The sequence below is a fragment of the Heloderma suspectum genome, chromosome 1, assembly GCF_057233095.1.
Source record: "Heloderma suspectum isolate Gila_16-S chromosome 1, 16-S_ref, whole genome shotgun sequence".
NCBI lineage: Eukaryota > Metazoa > Chordata > Lepidosauria > Squamata > Helodermatidae > Heloderma > Heloderma suspectum.
Window position 1 is genome coordinate 326,037,676 of NC_139458.1, and position 22,435 is coordinate 326,060,110.

Consider the following 22,435-nt stretch of genomic DNA (forward strand, 5'->3'; position numbering starts at 1 on the left):
AATCTGAGGTTCTTTGCAAGTCTGACTCTGTTATCTCATTATCTGTTATCTCATTCTGTGATACCTGATAGATGAATTTTGTGTGCAAGTATGTCTATGTTTGTGCAAGCAGATAGCATTCACCTCATTTTGATAACCGTACTAATGTGGAAAAGGCTAAGCATGCCATGGTCCTACACTTGCCTTCCAATCTACAGTAGGGTACTACTGGATGAATGAATGAATGATGAATGAATGAATGCATGCATGCATGCATGCATGCATGCATGAATGGGTGAAAGGCTACTAAGTCATGGATAAGACCTGTCAACTTCTTCAATTTATCCAACTGGACTAAATTACAGAAGCCAGCAAGGGGTCAGGTTTTTATTGAAATAGATCTGTATCATCCTCATCCCTATCCTTCGAATATGTAACATGGGTGGTTGAATGTTTATCAACATAATGGGGCCACTCCAAAATTTCTACACACTCGGGGGACTCCCCAGAGATGTAGAAGTACATTGGTTTATGAATTTAAAGGAAAAAGGTAATTGTAGAAACCCATCAATGGCTTGCCCAAGACTGTTCAGTAGTTTCCAAGACCTACAGAATGCTGAGAACGAAGAAAAGAAAGAAAAGGGTTGGTGAGCGAATTTGTTCGCTTGAGCTCCTAACAGCTTGCAGCCTTTCCCAACCTTGGGTCCCCAGATGTTGTTGGACTACAAATCCCATCAGCCCCAGCCACATGGTCAATGGTAAAGGGTTGATAGGAATTGTAGTCCAACATGATCGGGGCCCTGGAGGACCCACCACAGCTGACACCAGCATCTACCCCCATCCCCTCTTGGACCAAAACAGAAACAAAAGCCTTAAATCTAAGTACATATGGATAACATGTCACTATAGAAGTACTTGTCAATTTCCCACCATTTTAAAAATTCAAATTTTAAAAACAGAAAAGTTATAAATCATTTCAAATAAACACAAATATGTAACATATGCATGTCTTGGCTCTGTGCATTTTGCTATCAATCCTGGCAAATAGTTACATTTGCTGTTTAAAAAGGACAAGCAAGAGAACTAACAAAAGCAAATAAATCCTGACTGCACCTGAACTGCAATGCCATTTACAGAAATGTGTACTTAAGCAAAGAATCCTTAAGCAAAGATTACTGCAATGTGCCTTATATAGGACTGCCCTTGAAGAGTATTTGTAAACTGCAGCTAGTGCAAACTGTGGCAGCCAGATTAGTTGCTGCTGGTGTGCACTTTGTAGACTATATAACACCAGTCTTATACCACTGACTCCCGATTTGTTTCCAGTCAAGATATTTATTTATTTATTTATTTATTTATTTATTTATTTATTTATTTATTTATATAAATAAGATGCTGGTCTTTAACTATAAAAGCCTAAACTGTTTGCAGCCAGGATATCTGAAAGACTGCCTCCTCCCATATGAACTTGCCTATAAGTTATGATCTTCAGAGGCCCTGTTATATGTCCCACCACCAAGCTTATGTTGCTGAGCACATGGGACAGCTCCCCAATTATGGAACTGCCTCCTTTTGGCTGAGCTTTTGGTGGGCCATAAAGTCTGTTTTATTTAGACTGGCTTTTCATGGGTTTTATATTTATGAATGAATGAATAAATAAATAATTTAGTGCTGGGAACATGCTATCATTCCCCAGACCAGAATGCTCAGGGAGACCTTGAGATGGAAAGCAAAATCAGGGAGACCTCCAAATGAGGAAGTGTTGTAATAATGGGTGACTTCAATTACCCCCATATTGACTGGATAAATGCATGTTCCACTCATGACAAAGGGGTTAAATTTCTTGATGCCCTAAATGACTATGCCCTAGAACGTTGGTCATGGAACCGACGAGAGGGGAGGTGACCCTGGATTTAATCCTAAATGGTGTCGCCCAGGATCTAGTACAAGATGTAAATTTGGGTGAACCAATTGGAAACAGTGACCACAGTGCTATCAGATTGAACATATATTTAAGTGGAAAATTGCCCAGAAAGACCAACACAATCACATTTGACTTCAAAAGAGGAAACTTTGCTAAAATGAGGGAACTGGTGACAAGGAAGATGAAAGGGGGAGTCAAGAGGGTTAAATTCCTTCAAATTATTTGAAGGTTACTCAAAACATGATGGAAGCTCAGCTAAAATGTATACCACAGGTTAGGAAAAGTAGCACCAAGTCCAAGAGGTCACCGGCATGGTTAACAAGCAACGTCAAGGAAGCTGAGACAAAAGAAGGCTTTTTTCGGAAAATGGAAGTCTTGCCCAAGTGAGGAAAACAAAAGGGAGCATAAGCAGGCACAAAGGCAATGCAAGTAGACAATAAGAGACGCAAAAAAGCATTTTGATGAGCATATTGCTAACAGTATCAAGGCCAACAAGAAAGGATTCCTTAAAAATATCAGAAGCAGGAAACCAGCTAGGGAGGCAGCTGGACCGTTAGATGACAATGAAGTTAAAGGAGTACTAAAGGAGGACAAGGAGATTGCAGAGAAGCTGAACAAATTCTTGTCATTGGTCTTCACTGCTGAAGATACAGGATAGGTACCTGTGCCTGAACTGATGTTTTCAGGAAGGGAGTCTGAGAAACCAAGTCAAATTTGTTCAGTTGTTAAGTCATATCCGACTCTTCGTGACCCCATGGACCATAGCACGCCAGGCCTTCCTGTCCTCCGCTCTCTCCCAGAGTGTGCTCAAGTTCATAACCAAGTCAAATAGTGGTGACAAAAGATGAAGTTCTCAACCTTATTGACAAATTGAAAGTAAATAAATCACCGGGCCCAGATAGTATTCATCCTGGAGTTCTTAAAAAACTCAAATATGAAATTCCTAATCTTCTAACCAAAATATGCAACATGTCCCTAAGATCAGCCTCTGTACGAGAGGACTGGAAGATGGCCAATGTAACACCAATTTTTAAAAAGGGATCCAGGGGGGATCCAGGAAATTACAGGCTGGTTAGCTTAATACCTGTTCCGGGTAAATTGGTTGAAACCATTATTAAAGATGAAATTAGTAAGCATATAGAAGGACAAGTCCTGCTGAAAAAGAATCAACATGGCTTTCATATAGATAAGTCCTATCTCACTAACCTTTTAGAGTTCTCTGAGAGTGTCAATAAACATATAGACAGGGGTGATCCAGTAGATATTGTTTACTTGGATTTCCAAAAGGCTTTTGACAAAGTCCCTCACCAAAGACTCCTGAGCAAACTTAGCAGTCAAGGAGTAAGAGGAGAGGTCGTCTTATGGATCAGTAACTGGTTAAAGAACAGAAAACAGTAGGAATAAATTGTAAATTGTCCCAGTGGAGGGAAGTAAATAGTGGGGTCCCACAGGATCTATATCAGCCATCAGGACCAATGCTTTTCAACTTGTTCATAAATTATCTGGAATCAGGAGTGAGCAGTGAAGTAGCCAAATTTGCTGATGACCCCAAACTATTTGCGGTGGTTAAAACAAAAAGGGATTGTGAAGAGCTCCAAGAGGATCTCTCCAAACTGGGAGAAAGGGCATCCAAATGGCAAATGCAGTTCAATGTAAACAAGTGTAAAGTGATGCATGTTGGGGCAAAAATCCCCACTTCAAGTATAACCTGGTGGGATCTGATCTAGCAGTGACCGACCAAGAAAGAGATCTTGGGGTTGTGATAGAAAACCAGTGTGCAAGATGGATGTTGGAGAATTCCGCCACGGATTCCAGGGAGGCCAAATTCCAGTGCATTCAGCCCCCTGGAATCCATGGCAGAATGAAGCAACCCCCCCCGCCACCCCCCGAAATGGGCCCGGAACAGAGCCTACCTGTTTGCGGCCAACCAGTGCTCTGCGAATGGCTGCTGCGTCTGCAGCCGCCATTCGCCTTCCCCGAATGGCCATGATAGGTAGGGGTGTCAGAGAATTTCTCGCCGAAACTTCGGGGGGCTGAGTGCCAACGTATTCGGCCCCCCGAAGTAGTTTCGGGGAGAAATTCTCCCCCCCGCCTCCCCCCCCGGGATGGGACTTACCTTTCCCGAATGTCACTCCCGGTGGCGGGTCGCAGCGGTGGTTCGGCAGGGCTTCGACAGGGGCGAGGTCGGCAGCCAGTCTTTCAACCGGCTGCTGCCGCCGCCATTCCAAGAAAAGTTTAAAAAAAAAAACGCCCCCGTGATAGGCTACGTGACGATTAATGTAGCCTATCACGGCTAGATTTGCAAAGTCAGCCATGATAGGCTACGTAAATCGTCACGTAGCCTATCACGGGTGACTTAAAAAAAAAAAATAAAAGCACGTACGGCTAATGGCGGCCCCCATAGGGAGCCACCATTCGTGTTCCTTATTTGGTCGCTGTAGTCTACGTAAAGATTACTTAGACTACGGCGAAAATAAGGGCAACGCTATTTGCGTTGCCCTTATTTTCGCCGTAGTCTACGTAAATCTTTACGTAGACTACAGCGACCAAATAAGGAACGCGAATGGTGGCTCCCTATGGGGGCCGCCATTTGCGTACGCGCTTTTTTTTTAAAGTCACCCGTGATAGGCTACGTGACAATTAACGTAGCCTATCACGGCTGACTTTGCAAATCTAGCCGTGATAGGCTACGTTAATCGTCACGTAGCCTATCACGGGGGCGTTTTTTTTTTTTTTAACTTTTCTGTTGAAGTTCGCGGCCGGGGAGACAGGGCGCTTCTCCCCGGCCTGAATTTCGGCCGGGGGCGAGGCAGGAAGCCTCCCCCCCAGCCTGAATTTCAGCCGGGCGAGGCGGGAAGACACCCCCCGCTCGCATGAACTTCAGGGGGAGAAGCGAAGCGCCTCCCCCCCACCGTGAAAAAAGCTGAGGGACAAGGTAAGTCCCTTTCGTACATCCCTAATGATAGGCTAGGTAAATATATACATAGTCTATCACAGCAATAGGCAGGAACGCAAATGGCGGCCACTACACCATTTGTGTCCCTGTCTTTTGCCATGATAGGCTATGTAAATATATACGTAGCCTATCACGGCAAAAGACAGGGGCACAAATGGCGTAGCGGCTGCCATTTGCGTTCCTGCCTTTTGCTGTAATAGGCTACGTAAATCATGGCAAAAGACAGGGATGCAAATGGCGGCAGCTACAGTGGCCGCAATTTGCATCCTTGCGCAGCCCAGCAGCAGCCGGATGTCCAGCTGCAGGTGGCCCCGGCCAGTTGCTCCACGGAGTTGCTGCGGAGCGGAGCCAGCCAGGGAGGATTTTGAGGGGAGGGACGGAGCACTTGGGATGTCCCTGGACGAAACCCTGGTAAGTGTTTCGTACATCCCTAGTGTGCATCCGCTGTAAAAAAGGCAAACTGCTTGTTAGGCATAATTAGAAAAGGAACTGAGAATAAAACTGCCAATATCACACTGCCTTTATACACATTTATGCTGCAACCACACTTAGAATACTAAGTACAGTTCTAGTCACCACACCTAAAAATAGATATTGTAGAGCTGGAAAAAGTGCAGAAAAAGGCAACTAAAATGACTGAGGGGCTGGAGCATCTCCCCTGTGAGAGAAGATTACAACAGCTGGAATTGTCTAGCTTGGAAAAAAGGAGGGTAAGGGGAGACACGATAGAGGTGTACAAAATTATACATGGTGTGGAGAATGTGGATAGGGAGACATTTTTCTCCCTCATAATACTAGAACGTGGGCCTTGATTGGTGGGAATCTCCCACCAATCATGAAGCTGATTGGTGGGAGATTCAGGACAGGTAAAAGGAAGTACTTCTTCATACAGTGCATAGCTGAACTATGGAATTTGCTACAAGATGTAGTTATGGCCACCAATTTGGATGGCTTTAAAAGGGGGTTAGAGAAATTCCTTGAGAAATCTATCGATGGCTACTAGTCCTGATGGCTATGTGCTACCTCCAGTACCAGAGGCAGTTAGCCTATGTACACCGGTTGCTGGGGAACATGGATGGGAGGGTGCTGTTGCACTTGTGTCCTGCTTGTGTTCCTGGTCGACAGCTGGTTGGCCACCATGTAAACAGAATGCTGGAATAGATGGACCCTTGGTCTGATCCAGCATGGCTCTTCTTATGTTCTTAAATAAATGATGGATTTTAAAGTCTTATTCTGCTCTCTGGATATTTTAAAGATAGCTTGCTCTGCTCTTAATGTGATTGTTTTATTTTTAAAGTTGTATGCTTTTCTAAACTTTTCAAGCTTTTTATGTTATGTTTTATCATGTTTTTATTTTTGTGGTTTTAGGTTTGTGAACTGCCCAGAGACTTTTGGGTATGGGACTTTATAGTAAATAATAAACAAATAAATAAATTGCTGTGGGGGCCCTTTTGGGTAGATATATTTGTTTAAAAAACATATGTGCCTTCCTTTGGTTCCTTTTTTTCATAATCTCATCAGATTTCATTAAAGGTTGCCTTCTCTCTGCTTGGAGCAATCTTATAAGGGGTTCATCTGACATTTTCTTTTGTGCATTATAACTTTGAAGCATGCATGACACATCTGGCCAGCATATTCACACCAGCTGGGGAAATTATATCAGAAAGTAGTATCAAAACAAGACGTTCAAGTTGACAATAGCATATGTTACCCGCACCTTCATGAGGCATTAACATGCCTTGTATAGCAGGTTAAGAGTCTTTAAAGTTTTATGGCTTTTGTTTAGGTGTAACAGAAAATGAGAGAGAGAGAAAGAGGTCTGGTGTATCTGTCATGCAGTACAGCAGAGGATGATCATGTGACAGACGAGGGAAGGAGGAGTAGGAAGGAAGATTGAATTTGCACTCATGCTGGATGTAGGTGGAGAGGTGGCAGAAGTGGGATCTGGTAGTATTGCTTACCTGCCACTGCCAAAAGGATCATATACAAAAAAACGGAAACTAGCAAAAGGTGTTTTTCTTGTCCTAGCATGGAATATCCACATACAAAGAGGTTTTTTAATATTATGACATGTATATTCCAGCTTTTTTTCTCTTGCGAGGAACCCAAGGCGGCTTACCCGGTCCTCCTCCTCCTTTCTATTTATCCTCACAAGAACCCTGTGAAGTAGGTTAGACAGTGACTGGCCGAAAGTCACCCAGTGAGCGTCATGGCCATGTAGGGACTAGAATCTGGATCTCCTGACCCTCTAACTTTACACCGCACGTGGTTCACCTGCTGGATCAGGAATGGTGTGTGCACACAGGGGCTGTATAAATAATTCCCATTCTCATGCATCCAGCTCCCATGGCTGCACATCTGGCTCTGGCTACTGGACAAACATTTAGCTCCCATAAGAAAAATTACTGTCTGCTCTGACAATGGCCACGTTCAGATGATCAGTGGAGGAAAAGAAGCCACCGTGGCTTCTTTTCCCTGCCACCCTGCATGCCACTCGCACATCTGCCATTTCCCAAATTACCCGTGCCACAGCGTGGGTTGCCGTGTCATCCAAATCCAGTGAGGTGTGTGGCAGGGTTGGCATCCAAACCACCTCACAAACCCTAGAACAAGCTGTGGGTTGTGGGGTGGTTTGGAAGTCACCCCTGCCACGCACCTTGCTGGGTTCGGACAACACAGCAACCCACACTGTGGCATGGGTACTTAGGGAAATGGTGAGCATGTGAGTGGCACGTGCAGGGTGGGGAAAAGCAGCCACGGTAGCTTCTTTTCCCTGCTGATTGTCCAAACCCAGCCAGTGTCAATCAGCCGAAGGAAAAGGTAGAGGATTGCAGGAGTGAATCTAGACCTTTCCTTCCAGTCTAAATAGGTAGTTGGCGCAGTCAAAGCTGCTGTCACTGACCATCTGACTGATAGGCAGGCAGAAGCAGAGAAGTGTGTGTACCACCCACAGCTGCACACTTGCATTTTGGGATCCAAGCCAAGAAAGGAAATGTCCTCTTGTAGCTCAGTTCTCCGACTAGAGTGCGTAGGCAGTGGCCTGCAGGACTGGGCACAGGAATTTCCATACCGGCATAAGGGAGCAACTTGCTCCAACAGCGCTTATTGTGTGGTGGACGGTGAGGGAGGCAAAATAACCACACTGAGTCAAATTATATGGGCTAAATACAGCCACAACTTTATTGGCTGCAGCTCAAGGAGCTTAGCATGGCAAAGGGCACGGACTAGGTAATCAGTCAGCTCACCTGATTGCCAATTGTTCTCCAGCCCATGTGCTGGGTAACCTAGTGGGAGTCAGGAGAGTGGGGTCCCGCTATGGGGTGGACCATTCGTATGACCCTCTTTTTTTGCACCCGAGTGGGAGCAGCATAGAGCCCCAAGTGGGCAGTAGCCTTGTCCCCCCCCTTTGGTTCGCCACATGGGGACACCCCTTTTATTGGGGTACGGAGTGCCCACCCCCAGCATGTCCCAAAAACTGGATCCAGCCCAATGCCTACCACATCCCATCTTACCAGTTGTGACAGTGGAACAAGACAACTACAAACAAGCAAGACATTGTAATATCTTGCCAATGTATTGCAGTGAGGAAGGCAAAAACCTGGGGTTGCGGGAGGCAGTTGCCAGTTGTACATCCCAGGTAAAATTCCTCCCCAGCCCTATCAACCAGTGGTTAACCAACAGCTCATGGAAATACAATCATTTTGGGGAGGGTGAGTCAGGGAAGTCCAAAATCACTTTTATTCCCTGAGAGTGGACCTATGCAGATGCCTGTCCTTTATTCCCTGAGAGAGGACCAGGGAATGAAGGAACTTCCTCTCTCTGATCCCCCTCTCAGGGGAAGCCATTGCTGACTGGCTTCTTCAAAGTTCCCTGCTCACAGAGACCCTATGCCACATCCCAGACATCCCAGTAGACAGCCTGTCTACTGGACAGCCATGCAGCCCGAGATGTAAAGCAGCCTCTTCCTCCTCATCCAGCCTCCCAGGTGTTGGTGCAAAGAGGATCCCAGGTAATCTGGAGCCTGGGCTTTTTCCCTAAACAAGCCTCCTCCAACCTCCAAATGTGTCAGACTACAACTCCCAGTATCCCCAGCCAGCCAACATGGGATGATGGGAATTGTAGGTCAACACATCTGGAGGGCACCATATAGGAACATAGGAAACTGCCTTATACTGAGTCAGACCCTGGGTCCATCTAGCTCAGTATCGCCGACACTGACTGGCAGAGGATGTCCAGAGTTTCAGGCAGGATTCTTTTCTAGCTCTGCTTGGAGATTCCAGGGATTGAACCTGCACCTTCTGCATGCAAAACATGTGCGCTACCACTGAGTTATGGTCCCTTCACCAGACTGGGGCTGGCTGCCCAAAATAGATACATGTATTAGTAACAATGGCACAGAGCTCATTTGCTTGCATCCACAAGTAGCAAGCTCTGCCACATAAGGAGATTTTTCAGGGAGAATGAAGGGATGGAGAATGGTGGGATGGAGAATGGTTGCCAATGTCTTCATAGGAGCACTTAGGGATGTCAGAGAAATCTGCAACTGATTCAAATCAGTTTGGATTTCTATGAATCCAATCCTCAGTGGACTGGCTTTTTCATAGTCACGCAGACTTGTGGACTGGATCTTTTGCTTTCTGAAATTGTATGGAAATTTAGTCATGCAAAAATACAAAGAAAACAACCCAAGCAATGAAATCCAAACTCCGTCCCCTCATTCTCCCTGAAAAATCTCCTTACGTGGCACAGCCATGCCACACTTTAAATGTTACATAGGAAACTTGTACAACACGTCCCATATTCCTAATCTCTGGGGTTGCCAAGAAACATCCATGGCAGTTATTGTTTTTTGACAACTGGCCTGTTGCCAGAATATATATATATATGTGCGTAAAAGCCATATATTTGTGTAAACTGACAGGATATGATCTCAGAAGCTAAGCAGGGTCAGCCCTGGTTAGTACTTGGATGGGAGACCACCTGGAAATCAGGCTTTCTGCGCTGAGCAGCGGGTTGGACTAGATGGTCTTGTAGGCCCCTCCCAACCCTATGATTCTATATTTTCTAAATAGCAGTAGCATTTTGAGTAGTGTGAATGTGTGAACTAGGTAGACCACCCCACATGTACTAAAGTTTCATGTCACCAACATTTATTTGTTTAACAAATGTATAAGCTACACTTCAGTATAAAATTACTAAGAGGGGTTCTAAAGGAACCAAACAGATACAATAAAAGAAAGTGTAACACAAGTAACAACCACAACAGTTTAATTTAACAGAACAAAAATACCAATAGAAATATTTACCATATATTCTGGCAGTGAAAATTAATTGAGGATGGCACCAGGAACACTTCTCTGGGATGATAGGATCAGCCCTACTGGGTCCTAAGCAGGGATGTTGGAGAAATCCACAATGGATTCAAATGAATTTGGATTTCTCTGAATTCGACTTGTGGATGCCGCAGCCGACCAGCTTTATCTGAGTCATGTGGATTCTGCAGACATGTGGACTGGTTTTTCAACCAGCAGGGGGTGGGAGTGGGGAACTGTGCTAATTCACATGTGTGCAGCAGGGCTTGCGCCTTTGCGCTAATTCATTCACGTTAGCCTTAATGCAGATTAACTAATGTGGATTAGTCCATTTGTGCAAGTGCACATTAGTGCAAGTGCACATTAGTGCAACTGCAAATTAGCAGTAGAACAAAATTCTGGTTAAAAAAATTAATTCTCTCTATGAACAGATGATGGAAGAAAGGACGCCTGACAATCCACAAAACACAGACAGAATGGACTTAACAAATCTGTACACTCCTAGTCCCAAACCATCAAGCCCTTTCATATACAGAGTTCCATGACAAGGCAGGCCTCTCCCCAGTCACCATCTGTCTAAATTCAGAAAGTGGCAGGATTCACAAGAGAAAGAATTAAGGCAGGCTGCCATGATAGAAGGGGGCTATTCAGGTAGCCACTGGGCCAGCACAAGATAGTTTGCTGCAGGAGATGGAACAGCACATGAGCGCCCCCCCATCCCAAGTCAAGATGCATAATATCCAAGGGTGGCCAAGGTGTTTTGTCACTTGAGGCAGAAAATCCTATAAGATCTTCTCCCTGGGAGTAAAAATATTATTATGATGATGACACAAGAATTTGCTGCCCTTTCATGACACCCCTATATAATGGTAGGACCAGCCCTACTGGGTCCCAAGCCATCTTGGGCTTGAGCCCCAGAATGCCATTTCAAATGCTGCAGCATCCACATTCATGTCTCCTCTGTAGCTGGTCTTCACAAGCTCAGTGAAACTGCGGGATGCAGGATAGCCACAGGCCACAGGAGAAAGGGAGACAGCAGTGGGAGAGTAAGCCATGATTTGGAAGTGGCACCTATGAAGATTGCTCTCACTCAGCATCTGCTCGAGCTGGAAAGTAAGGGCAGGCTAAACATACTGTGCCAACCAATGGCCCTGCTGGCTGAGAATGATGGGAAATTACGCTTTCATTCTCCCCCATCCTTAGCCAATTCTCCATCTTGTATCCACACTTACTTTTCTTCCCACACTGTCACTTACTGGCAGAACTATAAAAGAGCTGGATTGGAAGTGCTCCAACATATATGCACATGGTGTGTATAGTTATTTGTGAAAATAGCCATGTGTTTCCTTCAAGTATATGCCTGGAAACTGCATTTTTGCTTGAAGAGTAGCTGGTGTAATGATTACACTAAGTGCAGGACCCCAGATAAACTCGGAGCTTCCTTTCCCACCTCCAGGCAGTGTCAGCATCTTCCTGTACCTGTGCAATTATGTCTGCAGTTTCCGAATAGCTCCGGCACTTCTTCACGGCAGAGCGAGCCAAAAAGTCTTCAACCAACCTTACGCCAATGCTGTATCCCCTGACAGAAAGACAGAACAGAAGTCAGCTGTAGCCATTCATATTTTCCATTTACTTCCCTCTTCTGTTTTTTTTATTTCAGGATATAGGGCAGCCTATCCCAGCCAGGCACACCCCATATGTGTGGGACTACAGATTCCATCATCCCCAAGCATCATGGCCATTTTTAATTTTAAAAATTTAATGATTTTTTAAAATCCTTCTTTTCTCTTTGATCTTTCCATTCCACTTCTTAAATCCCGTAAGCCACATTTGATGTGCAGCCGCCAAATTTCATCTATTTATCTAGAAAACTCTCCAAGTTATGAAAATTATGGATATGTGAAAATTAGAACAGAAATTCTGAACATCTTTCTCATATTCTTCATAAAAGAAATTCACATTCTGAACAGGTACAGAATGTTACTAGCTTTTCCTTTTCTGACAGGTATCTAGTTGCATTATTGTCGCTGCATTTGATAGGCTGAAATTAGGGCTGCAAACTGACCAAAAAAATGTGATACACACACCTCTCCGAAACCCCCCAGCCTAGCCTGTTCTTAGGCCTTAAGCAGCTTGATAATATGCAAGAATGAGCAGCTGAAGCTTTTCATGATAAGGCGAATAAATGTTGTTGTTGTTCAGTCATTAAGTCGTGTCCAACTCTCCGTGACCCCATGGACCATAGCACGTCAGGCCTTCCTGTCCTGCGCTCTCTCCCAGAGCATGCTCAAGTCCATATTCATTGCATCAGTGATGCTATCTAGCCATCTCATCCTCTGCCGTCCCCTTCTCCTTTTGCCTTCAATCTTGCCCAGCATCAGGGTCTTTTCCAGAGAGTTTTCTCTTCGCATTAGGTGGCCAAAATATTTGAGCTTCAGCTTCAGTATCTGTCCTTCCAATGAGCACTCAGGGTTGATTTCCTTTAGGATTGACTGATTTGACCTCCTTGCAGTCCAGGGGACTCATAAGAGTCTTCTCCAGCACCACAGTTCGAAAGCATCGATTCTTCGGCACTCAGCCTTCCTTATAGTTGAGCTCTCACAGCCATACGTTGCTACTGGGAAAACCATAGCTGTTATCACTGCTAATTGTTGCAGATCAAATGGCTGCTATAACAAGAGCAAAAGGATCTGGTTCATAAGTTGAAAACTGTTATGAAATGGCTGTGTTTTGAGTGAACAGTACTGACTCCATTTTGAGACACAGGCAAACAGCCAGGCGTCTTCATCTCCAGCTTTTATTAAGGTGGAGAAAAGCACAGGAACGGGGTTGAGAGCAATCATGTAAGACTAGATCCTCTAATGAACTTCCTAAAATGCATCCCTCAAAGGCAAAAGTGGGGGTAAAAATTGTGCATAACAAGAATGTGCTGAATACAAGAGTCATATCTGGTAAATTACCTGGTCAAGGAGCTGCACTGTGCTGCCATTGTTGCAATCCAGCCTTGACACCAGTCATGAAGACAGTCATTAGCGTGAAAGGTCATCTTTTGTTAACAGGAAGGACCCAGTGGGTCTTTTGTTTCCAGTAAGAACAGCAATCATCCCCAAGCACCCTCTTTTGTTATGAGGGATGAAGGGGCAGCTCAGTCTTTGTCCCTTAGCAAGTATCACCATTCCTACTACTTGTGACCTTTATCCGGTTTGTTAAAGTGGTGATATCACAGCCTTTCTTTGAACTATATAAACATCCTCAGGTTTGGGACAGCGAGGTTCCTTTTTCCTTGAGGCATGGGACCATCCTGCTGAAATTACTAGGTGCCTCACCCCTCAGGGGTAAGGTGCCATGCTGCTGCTGAAATCACTCAGAGTCTCTCATCCCAGAGGAAAGGCTCCATGCTGAAATCACAGAAGAACTAGCCTCTTTCCCACTGAAATCACTCGGCTCCTTGCTTGCCAGAGCAAGGTGCCATCATTAGGTACCTTGCCTCCCATAGTCAATGCTTCCTGTTTTGCTTCCTCTTCACCTGAGACCAGGAGTTGCAACAGTTGCTAGTTCTTGACTGTAGAAAAGGGCTTCAGCCCAGGGAAATGTATATTGCTCTTGGAGGTTCTTGGTACAAATTGTAGCTTCCACCTGCTCTTTTCCCTTTCTCTCTCTCTCTCTCTCTGTGTGCTTCAAGTCACAGAGAGACTCCTTCTCATGGTCTCAAAAACTACTTTTAGGCCTGGAGCCTACTTTTTAGGCCTCTTCGCCAAGAGTACAGCTAATTTCCCAATGAAGGCCTAACTCTCGGTGAAGGCTGGAGCATCTCCAACTGGTGTAAGTGTTAACAAACCCATTTGCACAGTTAATTCCCCCCAAATCAGCTTGTGCATTTGAATCTCTGTGAACCTCAATAAATGTGCCATTGTGGTGTTATTTTCTTCAACAGACTGTGCGTGGATCTCTTTGGGTGGGAATCACCTTCTTAGCCATAAATGCTCTATCTGCCAATGTCTAAAGATTCCTTATAAGCGGGTGTGTGGGACTTGTTGAAAAGTGTGCAAGTTGAAAAGTGTGCAAGATATTGGATATTAAATGCAGAATGATTGCTAAGGAATTCCCAATAATGTATAGGGGACTTTCATAAAAAGAAAATAGATGTAACAAAGTGGCACATTTGCAAGACTGAAAGGATTTAAATTGATCCAGAAAAAAAATCAATTACATTCACTCCCTCTTAATATTTTGTGGTCACTATTCACAACGGACTTGACTGGAAAAGCAACTGCTGTTAATGGGAAAGCATTAAGTAATACGGGATCAGACTATATGACACAAAGCCAAAACAGATTATAATAGCTGCGGTGTTTATATAATGCAAAGCTTTCTTGCAGACTAAGCTTCAAAGCAACATTATGCAATGAATCAAGTTGGGGCAATAGCTGTTCATTTGAGACAATGTTAAAACAAATTTCAGCATTAGCAGCAGCACTGAGTTATCTGAACAGCAGATGTTCAAATATGTACATCTTCCAAGCACTAAAGAAATGCTCACATTATTTTAATGTTCATAAAAAAGTAAAGCAATTATGGATTCAAGGGAGAACATGTTCTTCAGTTTGGGTAACATGGCAAGTATATTTCTTTCTATGGAGGGATTGAAGATTTCCTAGAAAAATGCTCACCGGTGTTGTTGAAAGGCTACAGTCACTATTGCTCTTTAGAGGCATGGATTTCTTTAGAGGAAGCTGGGACAATTAAAACACTTTCAAGCTGCTTTAAATATAGTGTAGAGATGCTCTATGTGCTACTTTGTACTATTATGTGGGACTGACTTTGATCTCTGCTGGAAAGCTTCAGCTGGTGTAGAACATGGCAATCGACCATGCGACCAGCATTCCACATTCTTATTGTCTTTCAGAAACAATTCAAGGTGACCACAAGGTTTGCAAAAATACAAAAAGTCTGTAGGGAAAAAAAGACTCCAAAAGGGGGGGGGGCCCTCCAAAGACATCCCAATGAGAACTGAACACACTCAGCAGCCACAGAATACTGACAGATTGTTGAAGTGGGGGGGGGCACAGAAAACTGGATAAGAGGGGAAATGGAATGGGGTATCATGAAAGAGGGCATGGCTGACTGACTGGAACAGTAGCACTTCACACTGCAACATTTTGTTGCAGTTCACGCTTATACGCTAGAACAGCAGGTTCAAAAGAATCACCACCATCAGAATCATTCAGGAACATCCCAAATACTAGAAATTGGGTGGCCACTAATGCATCAGAAAAAAGAAGACAAAAGAGGACACTAATTTGCATAAATTTGCATATGCTAATTTACACATACAGCTGCAAATTTAGAAATTATTATTATAATTTAAATAGTAATACAGTCCACTCACCATTGAGTGGAAGACTGTGACCAGGTGTCCTGTGTGCCTGCCTGTTCAGTCTGCTCCCCAGGTGCTAATTGTTGATGGACAACAGTTAATACAGCTCTTTATCTTTAAACCAGCTTTGGACTGGACAGGCCTTCATATAGAGGATGCTTTCAAATAGAGGACTGTTCTCTGTAAAAGAGGACACCTGGGTACACTAACTAGAAGGAGCGTCTCTTCCCGTATCAACCAGCTCGTGCTTCAAGATATGCTGCTGAGGCCTTTCTCCAAGTGCCTCCTTTATCAGAGGTGTGTTATGCAACAACAAAGGCAAGGGCTTTCTTGGCACTGGCAGCTTGGTTTTGGAATGCCCTTTCCAAAGAGGCCTGCCTGGCACCTACATTGCAATCTTCTGAGTGCCAGGGAAATGTTCTTCACCCAGGCATTTCAATTCATTGTCAACTTTTTAAATGGCTAAGGATTTTATCTGCTGTTATCTTCTCTAAATAAATAAAAGAAAGTGTTCGTATGTCCTTGATTGACTCAAAAACTGTACCTCCGATTGTTATTAAACTTTTAGGATTTGCTGTACCTCTATCTGGAATGGTTTTAGGCAGAGTGAAAATTTAGTCCGCCATCTTGAAACAAGATGGTGGGCAATTAAATTTTTTAAAGATGTACTACTTCAATGGAAGGGGCTACAGGGGTCACTATGGCAGGGGCTGTGCCTAGGGACCAGGGCAGACATAATGTGTCCAACTCTGGCAGCTGTATCAAACTAAGGGCTGTTCCAGCCCATGCAAAGCTAGGTCCATATGCTAGTTCTGTGATATAAACCACCTTGAAATCCTGACAGGATGAAGAATGGCACATAAAGGAATACAACTGAAAAATAAAATAAACATCCCTGACAAAAAGGGTCCATGAACTTCCAGGAACAGACCAGCTGAACCGGTCTGCTATTCTGCTAGGGGACAGTTCTCTGCTTTCACAAACACAAAGTAACTGTCTGGCTGTAGCATAAACATGATGTCCACAATTACATACCATATATATTCTTATCTATTGGATTTTGACTTTTTCATACCAATATGAGTATGAGAAAATCAGAGAGTTAAATGGACATTATTTCCATTTAAGGGCTGTCTTGAAATCATTTTTGGAACTGTTTCACGTCGAAATGGGTTGGGATTTTTTTTTGGGGGGGGGGGATAAGTAAGAATGTCTTGCAAAAACCCAAAGATGTTCTATTCAAAAGCAGACCCAAGGGTCCCATATTCGAGGGAGGAGGGAATAAGAAATGAACAGTGCAATCCTACGCATCTCAAATCAGACGTAGAGCCCATTGAATTCAATGGGCCTTATTCCCAAGTAGATGTGCTAAAGCATTAGCAAAATGAATCAATTAAACAAGACAGGGGAGCCATCTCAAAAAACCATTTCTCCTCAGATTAATGAGTCAATTTCATGCATTTTGGATCAAATCATGGGTGCTCGCCAGCTCTGCTTGGATATATGCTTGCTACTTACATGCTGTCTAAATATTTGTTCACATCTTCATCCTTTTCGTAATCCTTACACAGCTGGGCAACCAAGGCACCATAGGTGAGCACAAAAAGCTCTCTGCTCTGCCAATTACAGAAAATTCTGTGTAAAGGATATGGATTAGGAACATACCAAATCAGAAGGTTAAAAAAACACTCTCCACCCCATCCCCAAGTTCTCGGGTAAAAATCTTGTGTAATGAAAAGGCAATGAACACTGGGCTGCATAATTACCCATACTGTCAAAAAACTGGAACCATCTTGGCCAAGCCCAGCATGAATCCCCCAAACAGCCCCGTAGTACCCCAGGAGAAACATATAGCACAGATGCAGCAGTCATTCTGCATACCATGTGATGTGCTGATGCAGAGGATGAAATGGCGGGCAAATGCCAGTCCTGCAACATAAAGAGAAGTAAAAGGGGGCAGGGACATGAGAATACAGTCACACACTTCTTTACACTGCTTTGCTAGAAAGCTTTTTTAAAAAAGGAATAAAATGTGATGAAATGAAAAAGCAGTTTAATAACCAGAAGGATTCACAAGCTGAATCAGCAGTTTTTAAAATCCTTCAGCAGCACACTGGCCTCCTCTTCCACTGAAAGAATAACCGCATTTGAAACTCCACCAAGTTTAAAACAGGAAGGTAGACCTACTGCTATGAAAGTGTGTGTGTGTGTGTGTGTGTGTGTGAGAGAGAGAGAGAGAGAGAGAGAGAGATCTGCGCCCATGCAGGTCTCTCTAGTGTGCATGCCACAGCCTTACAGTGCCCCTCACACTCACAAAACAAACACACATCAGCAACAAAACAATCCAGAATTCTGCCACTGACTTCAGTGGGATGTGGATGGCAGCTATGCAAACCAGCCTAGGCTAAGTAATTGTGCATACGATTGTAGCCTTTGTAAAAATCATCAACCAAGCACTCACACATGGCTCCTGTACGTGTGCCATTGAAACGCATGGGGGTGTGGGAGAGCACAAATACTTAGTGAGTTCTCCTGTCTCTTTAGCTCTAAAGTATTCAAGCTTCCTACCCTGAAGGATCCTTTTCCATGTTTACTTGTCTGCTGAGAGACAGCCTGGCCAAAGATGCTACAGCATGCAGAGCACTCATTCACATGGAACTCTGGGCAAGCCCACTGGGCTTCACTTTTAGCTGCTTGATAAACGTCTGACAAAATCCAGGATTAACTGGGACACAGTTGAAAACTACTGCCTTAGTCTCAAATTTTATATGGTTTGTAAGAGATAATCAGGGGATGTTTTACATTTACACAGAAGTGAGTGGAACAAGCTAAGGACACATTTAGACATTTATGGTTTAGATACTTCTGTATAATGTCTTAGGGCACAATCCTATCGGAACTCCCATCAGCCTCTGAACATGGAGGCTGATGGGGATCTCATGTAGAGTGGGAGGAGCACGGAGGCAATCTTCGCGTCCACGCTCCCTCTGGACTTCATTTTAGCTAGACAGGTATTTTTGCCACTCTAGCTAAGGCATCAGGGATGGGGAGGGAAGGAGTCTAGGGAAGGCTGGGGATAGCTTGGATCCCTGCTTCCCCAGGCCCCTCCCCTCCCTGCCCACTGCCATGCCCCTTTTCTGTCCTCTCCAAGGTTTCCTTTGCAATCTCAGAGAGGCAGCTGCTGTGGTTCTCTCCATGCCAGCTGTGAGGGGGCAGGGGGAAGGGCAAGGAGTTCGGATTCCTGGGTCCAAGGTCAGAGCACTGTCTCTGAGCTCAGATCCAGGAATCTGAAGTATCCTATGGCCCTCCAGATGCTGGATATTTTTTTATTTTTTTATTTCATTTCTATACCACCCAATAGCCGGGAGCTGACTAGGGACCTTAGGATTGCGCTCTTACAATGTTAGAGTCAGCAGTGCTATTTCCTATACACTCAACTTCTTTAAAAAGAAAAAAAATCTTAGAAACATCTTGGAGTTTTATAGAAACTGTTTGGAAGCAATTATTTTCACTTCTTGGTGTCATATAAGAACTGCTCAACTGTACAGTAGGGCTTTTGTACATGAGGCGTTTATGGTGTGCTTGTCATTCCCTATGCATGGTTGTTTACATGTTCTTTAGACGATGTTGTCTAAAGTGTGTTATGCTCACTGTGGCTAACCAGCTCTTTCGGCAAGTTTTTTTTTTGGGGGGGGCAGGGGGAATATGTGGCTTTTAATTGTGAAAGGGAAAGAAAGTGTGTGTGATTTCCTCTTGTGTATTTGTGCTATTCTGCTATACCACAGTGTCACCTAGAGGTTGTGTAGCAGAAAAAACAGGAAAAGTAACACTCCTCTTGTAATGCTGGGATCTCAGTTCTACAAAACTGAAGGTAGATACAGCAGATTATCATCCAGTTAACAGCCTCATGTAGAAAAGCTCGTAATCACATACTTGCCTTTGGGGGAATATATTACAGTGTGAGTGTTCATGTATAATGTTTGCTTCAATCTTAGGAAGATAAATTGATACAAATGGCCAAAGTTTAAGTTCTGCATAAAAGCTAGTGGCACTGGCATTAACTGTGCTGCCATCTTGTGCTGACAACTGTTCAGGATTTGGGGAGTGGGAAATGACTTGGGCATGGGTTGGTGAGGTGAAGAGAAAGGTTTTGGTAAAACTGGAGTGGCTTAAAAAACCATTAAAGCTTCTCCTCAAATCTTTCAAATATAGACACAGAACAATTTCAGTATCCAATCTTTTCAACACATTAGCCTTTTTGAGAAGTATACAGTAACTTTCAAACTTTCATTTATCTTAATATAGTGTACAGTAATATAGCAGCGTATGAATTAGTTAAATGAAATAGAAGCATGCAAACAAGTGCCAGCATAAATAATAAAAATAAAAACATAGAACAGCAAAATGCTTGGCTTGTTATTTCCTTCTGGCGATGCTAAATACTGTGTGTCATCCTCATTGTTATCATAGTTTAATAACCTTTGAGAAAATATATTTATGGCTATATGGTCTTGGTTCTAATCCCTACTCAGCCATGAAGAAAGTGTATTGGATGTCCTTGGACAAGCACTCTTTCTCAGCCTAACATTCCCTCACAGGGTTACTGTGAGAATAAAATAAGAGTACCCAATATATACTTCCCCTTATCACTAAAAGCAGTTATTTTCCACCTAGGTATTATGGAAGTTTATACCTGGTGAATTGTACAACCTCCCATCTCACTTCCCTCTTGAATGTTCAAATTGCATTTTTATTTTATTTATTTTTTACATTTCTATACCACTCAATAGTCAAAGCTGTCTGGCTTAAATTTTGTAATTTAAAAATAAATTATTAGTAATGTTTACTCAGTGTGTGCATGTGTATGTACACAAAGTGTGTGAAATGATGTCACAGTTTGTGTATGGGGTCAGGGAGAGGAGATGGGTTTTCTCGAGATACCATGACATGTTATAGGGGCTTCTCAACCAGATAAAAAAAAAGGTTGAAAACCACTGCCTTAGAGAAAAGACAAGACAAGACAAGACAGGATGGATGGATGGATGGATGGACGGACAGACAGACAGACAGACAGATGCTACCTTACTGCCAATATGTGGGGAGCAAGGAGGAAAGTGTTCTGGACACAGACGGTGAAGGTGTGATATGTCAGCATTTTATGCCACAATCAGAGCCCCTTAATGGCCACTGGTTTGATGGGTTTTCTAAAGATCTGTTTTGTGGGAAATCATCACAGCAGCTACCACAAGCACTGATACTTGAGCCAGAAATGCTCACTGTTGGGTGATGAGGCATTGTTCCAAAATAATATATGAAACTGCCATCCATATACCCCAAAATGTTGACATTAAATTCTTTGCTATATGTTCTGGCTTGTAAGATAGATTTATACTGTATACCAAACAGAGCAGTGCATCAATTTAAAATACCAAGAATAACTTTATATTTAATAGCATTTTACATATTTAAAGGCTTACTATTTTGGGGTTCTCTGATCTTCTGTTTGCTGGCCGTGACATTTTTCTAGGACAGTGGCAGGTTATATTATTCTCTGTTTATATCCTTTCTCCTTCAGGCAGCATTTTCTCATTCAGTTACTGCATGTCTTCCTTTATCGTGGCTGAAGTTTCCTTGCCAGTGCCACTCTCTGACTGTAAATGAGCTCTGTGTGCTACACCTCCTGCATTTGCTTTGCTGATGCTCCTCCTACTCTATGCTTCAAACCTTCAAAGGGAAATGTGTCTGGCAAGAACTCAAGCCTGCATAAGAGAACAACCTGGCTCAGATCAGTAACTGATCCATTAGACAACAAAGGTTGCAAATCACATGCCTAATAGCTGCTCTCACTGCAAGAAGCCAAGGCAAGCAAGAGCAGAAAATTTTAAAAGTCTAATTATGTCAGACATATATAAATCTGATTGTATGGCCTGGGCCCAATCTGCATGGCCAGTTTAGTGAGGAGCGAGAGCACATCAGGGTCGTTCGCCACAGATGACGCTGTTGCCAATCCACAGCCACCCTGCAGCTTCCCTCTGGAAAAAGTGCATTTTTGGAAAGTCCTTTTAGTGCGACTTTTTTCCTTAAATGCGTGTGGTTCCGCTGCAGTGTGCCCTGTCCCCTCACATTAAATCCTGGGCGTGCCTCTGTGACCTGGCTGTGACCTCCCTTTCCCCCCATTCCCTCTTTCCCTCCATTTGCCATAGGGCTGCTTTCCTATTCACAATATCTAGCCTCTTTTTCCCTTTCACAGTACACAGTATTGCAGTTGTACTGTTTCGGGCATTCACTATAGCGGAGTGGCTGCTTTCCCCATTCACAGAATGTAGCCTGTATTTCCTATTCAGAATAGTGCAGTTGTGCTATTTCAGGCATTCACAAAAGCAGACTAGCTGCTTTATCCATTTACAGTTTGTAGCCTGTATTTCCCATTCATAATAGCACGGTAGCGCTGTTTCAAGCTTTCACAATAGCGCAGTAGCTGCTTCACCCATTCAGATTATGTAGTCTGTTTTTTCCATTCACAATAGCACATTATCTTTTAATCTTTCACAATATCCCAATGGTGGATGAGAGGGGAGAGGTGTGGGGTAAACCACAGGGGCTTAATTCAGTGCTTCTAGTAAACTTCCCTGAGAAGGGAGTGTGGACAGGGGTGGGGAACAAGCCTTTCTCATTTGCTGAGCAGCACTTACGAGGTTGATGATGTTCAGTTCTACTCTGCCCATGAAACCCCCAAAGTATGGGGGTTTCAAGTGCTGTGTGACCCATGAAAGTGGGTTTTTAGATAGTGTATATTCTGCTTTTCTTGCTTCATGTGCCCCTGATGGACCAAAGCGATTTCATGAAAATCCGGATATTACCAGAAAGCATTTCCCATGCTGTTTCCA

General features: G+C 43.7%; 1 protein-coding gene across 2 annotated transcripts in view; it reads right to left on the reverse strand.

Annotated features, from left to right (window-relative positions):
- TRAPPC3L (trafficking protein particle complex subunit 3L) overlaps positions 1-21,067 on the reverse strand; it is a 28,489-nt gene extending 7,422 nt beyond the window's left edge. The window contains exons 1-4 of one of the 2 annotated variants that reach the window (XM_084827354.1): positions 21,026-21,067; positions 17,430-17,477; positions 17,067-17,164; positions 11,651-11,750 (exon numbers count right to left, since the gene is read on the reverse strand). In XM_084827354.1, the coding sequence (XP_084683480.1) occupies positions 11,651-11,750; positions 17,067-17,164; positions 17,430-17,477; positions 21,026-21,067 (288 nt within the window). The remainder of the gene's footprint in view (positions 1-11,650; positions 11,751-17,066; positions 17,165-17,429; positions 17,478-21,025) is intronic. The other variant, XM_084827355.1, reaches the window with a different exon arrangement.
- Between the last annotated feature and the right edge of the window lie 1,368 nt (positions 21,068-22,435).